The 5,000-nt window shown below is 39.8% G+C and overlaps 1 protein-coding gene across 1 annotated transcript; it reads right to left on the bottom strand.

The window, feature by feature from the left end:
- Positions 1-50: 50 nt before the first annotated feature.
- On the bottom strand, positions 51-1,651 carry LOC140929585 (uncharacterized). Its single transcript, XM_073379337.1, has one exon. The coding sequence runs from the start codon at positions 1,521-1,523 to the stop codon at positions 351-353; it is 1,173 nt and encodes a 390-aa protein (XP_073235438.1). The 5' UTR covers positions 1,524-1,651; the 3' UTR covers positions 51-350.
- Between the last annotated feature and the right edge of the window lie 3,349 nt (positions 1,652-5,000).

Genomic DNA, 5,000 nt, shown 5'->3' with positions numbered 1-5,000 from the left:
TTGGTCCATTAAGATGATTCACGGCAGTGAAAAACGCAATCGTCAGGTGGCTATTGAACTTTAGAAATTATTCGCATGTTTGTGAAAAGCGCAGTAAAAACCAGTAAATGCAAAACATGTTTTGATCAGAACTACTAAAGCTTGTTTTGAAGTGCTTTTTCTATTCAGGCTATAAGCCCCCTCTGTCATAAGCTCTCCTAACCCCCAACTCTCCTCACAAAGATGTACCAGTGGTGCAGGGAAAAGTAGAAACTGTAGTCGTAATAACCAGGTCAATAGGAGGGGTTAAACTATACATGATGTTAATTTTTTTGATATAATTCATAAAACTCACGTTTACTTAATCATCATCAGTTGTTTATCTGGTGGTATAGGTGTTGAACCTCTTCAGGGCTCCTGGCAAAAATGGACATATAAGATTCACAGCCCTTGTCTGCATCAAAAGTAGAAAGTACAACAATAATTGACTCGCCTTTTTCATTGTTTTGGTCTGCCTTCTCAATCAACTTTTCAGCTGACATGTTGTAGTGCTTATTCTTCAGAAATACTGTGGAATGTTTCAGGCCAAGTTCTGAAGCAATATAAGGAGCCAGTAGTAAATGTGTTGTATCGCCACTAATCCTTGGGTTGATATCAATGAGGTACTTTCCGTGGTCTGTGATTAAAACCTCGAAGGTCACAAGACCAAAGTAGCCATGCTTGTGAAGGTAATTTTTAACTGGTATGGTAAATTCTTCATGGACAAGATCTCCGTATTCCTGTTGCTTGTTCCAGTCAACTGAACTGCTTATGCAGGTGAGTCCGCTTGAAGTGAATCCGCCAATTGTAGTTCCCACCCAAAAAAGCTCCCCAGATTTATGCAGATTAAACTGAAAGCTAGGAACTTCCTTTACCCCAGGGATATATTCCTGGAATACAATCTCATCCTTCCATTGGCATACCCCTCGGATTTGTCTCAGAGTTGCAGATAACTCACTTTCGTTTTTGACCAGCCAATTTCCTCGCCCGCCTTGAGTCAAGTCGGCTTTCACCGTGCAGGGAAAAGAAACTGAGTTTATATCCATGTGTCTGGGACAGGGAACTCCGATTTCCTGGAGCGAACTCTTGAGCTGCAGTTTATATAAAATGTCAGGGTGGACGCTCTGTTTTTCTTCCGGAATGGCTTCAAACGGTGCCACCGTTACAACTGGAATATCGTCTTGTAGTCCTTCGTCCAGCGATTTAATTACAGGTGGAGGAAAAGCGGGAAGCCATCGTCTCCAGTGTTGTTGCAGATATTCTGGCGGTTTGCACTCCATTATTATGGGAATCTCATCTCCCGCGGCAGGAAGATGACGAAATGGATACAGAAGACGATCGAAATTCAGCGAGCTAGGCGGGCAATCGTACGTCCGGTATTTCCTATCATTTAGGAATCGATATCCCTTGGAATACGACGACGGTTTCTGCGGCAAAAAATAAGCCTGCTTGAGACACTTCTGAATCAACTTTCCGACTGTGGTTACTGAATGTTTTGAGGACATCGTGGATGTTTGGAAGTGTCCTGTGTTACATCAGCCACGAGGAAGAAATGCGAAGAATGCGTGACAACGGCTTGAAGAGACCCCTGCTAAAACTGGTCAAGCTTGTTCATTCACCATTTGCATTTCAAATCTCATGTTTGACTGAAATATATGATTTCCTATGGCTTTTATGGGATATGTAAAACTGTATTCACCCCGGGGGTACTCCTGGAATTCTTGGTGAGATTTCAGACGAAAAATTGTCATTTTCTACACCCTTTTTCAGACGAGACCTTTAAAATCCATACCCGGTTTTTTCTTTAGGCAGAAATTAGGCACATTACTTAGATTAGAGCGCAAACAAAAAAAATATTCAATTTCTAATTCGCATATTTCTATTCCCTCCCCCCCCCCCCCCCCCACCGGGATTCTCCCCGTACATGTTCGAAACGCCTCGTAACGCCAACCAAAGGAACAAACTAAGAACCTTCCGAAAATTTAAAACAATAGAAAATTATAAATGTGAAGATTATCTCCGTCAGGTCACCAACATCCGACAGGGCGTCGATAAAACCAGGAACATGGAACATTCCGGAACATCCCGGAACATCCCGGAAAAAATAAAAATAATTTTCATGAAAAAAATATATATATATAATAATAATAATAAAATAATTTTTGTAAAAATTATTAATATCGTAAAATAACAAAAGAAAAACGAAAAATAATGAAATAATCAAGAAAAAGAAACTGGTATCCTCTCTGAGTATGAGAAAACAATATTTTGTCGCAACAAATTAAAATTTGTTGGGCGAGTGAGGCTTCATGCAAATGACAGAAACGAGTGAAGGCTTGCTTCTAAATTCAAAATATATTAAAATGGGTCGCGAGGAGGGGTTTTTTTAAGCTTTCCTCACACAGCTACCTCTTGTAATTGTTTGCCGTGAGTTAATCATTTGGCGGTTATCCATTTACGGTTCTGCAATGGTCTGAAATGTCGGTGCAGTATTTCATGTCAAGCCAAGTCGGTAAGTAGCTCATTCCAAGCCAACATATAGTCTCCTTATATAAAACCGACATTTGCTTACTTGAGGTGCTTTGCTTTACTTGAAAAATGAATTACTTACAGACTAGGCGTCTCTGTGAACTTAAGAAGAGTACAGGGGCTCCTGTCTTTGGATTTTAGTGGACAATACAGGTAACAATACTCACATTCGTGGTAGTTTCTATACTGTTTAAAGCCAGCATGATATTTCAGACGTCTCCTCGAGTCGCCAGAGGAGTTTGCGGGGAGACGGCTAAAATTCAGGCTAACTGATAACAGTTAGAAACTACCGCTGCACTACCACTGCCACTGCAACTATTCACGGCGAAAGAGAATCTTTAATTTAATTATCCAAGTCCAAAGCGCCGAGCCCCTAAGCCTTTCTTACGGTCGCAAAGCCGTAAATGGATAACCGTTAAACCGCATGGCAAACGTTTACAAGAGGTGGCTGTGTGACGAAAGCTTGAAAACCCTCTCCTCGCAACCCATTTTAATGCATCAGTCAATTCCACCTGCGCCCAGCCCCCCCCCCCCGGGCTGACCCCCGGGAATTAGCATTTTTTTTGCCTTGGATGGCAAATTCCCGGGGGTGGGGACTCTTGAGCTGGCAAATCCCCCGGGGTGGGGACGAAAAAAGAGGGCAAATGCCCCGTCCTCCGTCAACAGTGCAACATTTTTTATTGATCGCACAGTCCAATAGTGTCATTTTAATGTGCGATTTTTTGTTTAAATTAACGTCTTCCTTTGTAATAGCGCTAGGATTCTAATTAAGACTTCACGCCGCGACGACATGTACCAATTTATGGTTTTAGTATTGATATAAAATTATTGCCATTAAAATTAATAGAGCGCTGTAAAGTTCAGTATGTTATGAATAGTTTTATAAATATGAAAGGGTGTTCTTCAAATAATATCTCAGAAGTTTGATTCAATAACCAAAAAAACGTTGATTCACATCGATAGCTCCAATTTCGATATGTAATTCTGGCTTGATAAGCAATGAAGAAATGCATACATACATGTAAAATCGAGAACATGCCTTTACAACCCTCTACAATTTATTCCTGTCCTTGACAGATGAGCCAATCTGCTTTTTTTCCAGTAAAACCTTCTGTGTAGTTATATTCTGATAGGAAACTGCGTGCGTGTCAAAAGCTCGGGAATGGCCCGGGGGTTGGCAAATGCCCGGCCCCCGGGCAGTGCAAAATTTGCATTTGCCCAACCCCCGGGACTGACAAGGCAGGCAAATGCCTCGCAGTAGCCCGGGGGGGTGCTGGGCGCAGGTGGAATTGACTGATGCATAATATATTTTGAATTTAGAAGCAAGCCTTCACTCATTACTGTCATTTGAATGGACCCTCACTCGCCCACTGCAAAAAATTCATTGCGACAAAATATTGTTTTCTCATACTCGGAGATGATACCCGTTTCTTTTTCTTTGTTTGTTTGTTTGTTTCTTTATTTTTCGTTTTGTATGTTACGTTATGTTATGTTATTTATTTTGTTATTATAAATTTTTGCAAAAATTGTTTTCTATCTATTGTTCCTTTTATTATTTATTATTATTATTATTATTATTATTATTATTATTATTATTTAATTAATTAATTAATTATTTTTTCATAAAGAAAATATTTTAATTTTTTCATGTTCCGGGATGTTCCGGAATGTTCCGGAATGTTCCGGGATGTTCCATGTTCCTGGTTCTATCGACGCCCCATCCGACACCGGATAACTCTAACTAAACTCCGTCTAAGTAATGTGAGACCTTATAAGAAACCGGAAGAGAGGATCTGTCCTATCTGTAAACAAGACGTAGAAGATGAAATACACTTTTTAATTCTGTGCCTGCGTATCAAGAAAAAAGAAGTACTTTATTTGAATACTTAAACAAAGAATACAGAATACCAGTAAACAGAATGGCACCAAATGATGTTTTTCTGTTGTTAATAAACCCTCCGAGCAAGAACAAACCAGTGCAAAAGTTAATTGCAAAATACGTATTCGACTGCTATGAGAAAAGAAGATCATTAGTTCTTTAGGTTAACATTGATTATATTTCCACTAGTGTGCAATGTGTGTTATGATTTTAAATTATTTGGATAAAGTCGATGTACATAGGACTGTATAAGACTCCAAATAAAGCATTGTCTTGTCTTGTCTTGTCTTTCTCACGTGGAGACGAAAATGTCGAACTTAAGACTATTTATAGTCCATTACCTTTTGCGCCAACAAACTCACTCAACTTATGTTGTGCAGTGTAGTACATTTTACTGCCTCTAGCTGTCACTAATGGGAGGGGGGGTTATTTCGTGACGCCGTGATCGTTTTTTTTGTCCGTGAACCGTGATGTACGTATACTGAAAAACTGTTCTGTGAATCGTGATTGAAGTGCACTCCGTGAAACCTGAACTGCCAGAATCCTCGATTTAACGTAACGTTTTTGACATTTT

This window comes from Porites lutea, chromosome 3 (genome assembly GCF_958299795.1).
Source record: "Porites lutea chromosome 3, jaPorLute2.1, whole genome shotgun sequence".
NCBI lineage: Eukaryota > Metazoa > Cnidaria > Anthozoa > Scleractinia > Poritidae > Porites > Porites lutea.
The sequence above is the reverse complement of the archived record's forward strand: the minus strand, read 5'-3'. Positions and strand labels throughout refer to the sequence as shown.

Coding starts and splice junctions, on each gene's coding strand:
- LOC140929585 (XM_073379337.1), bottom strand. CDS start 1,523: ATGTCCTCAAAACATTCAGTAACCACAGTCGGAAAGTTGATTCAGAAG.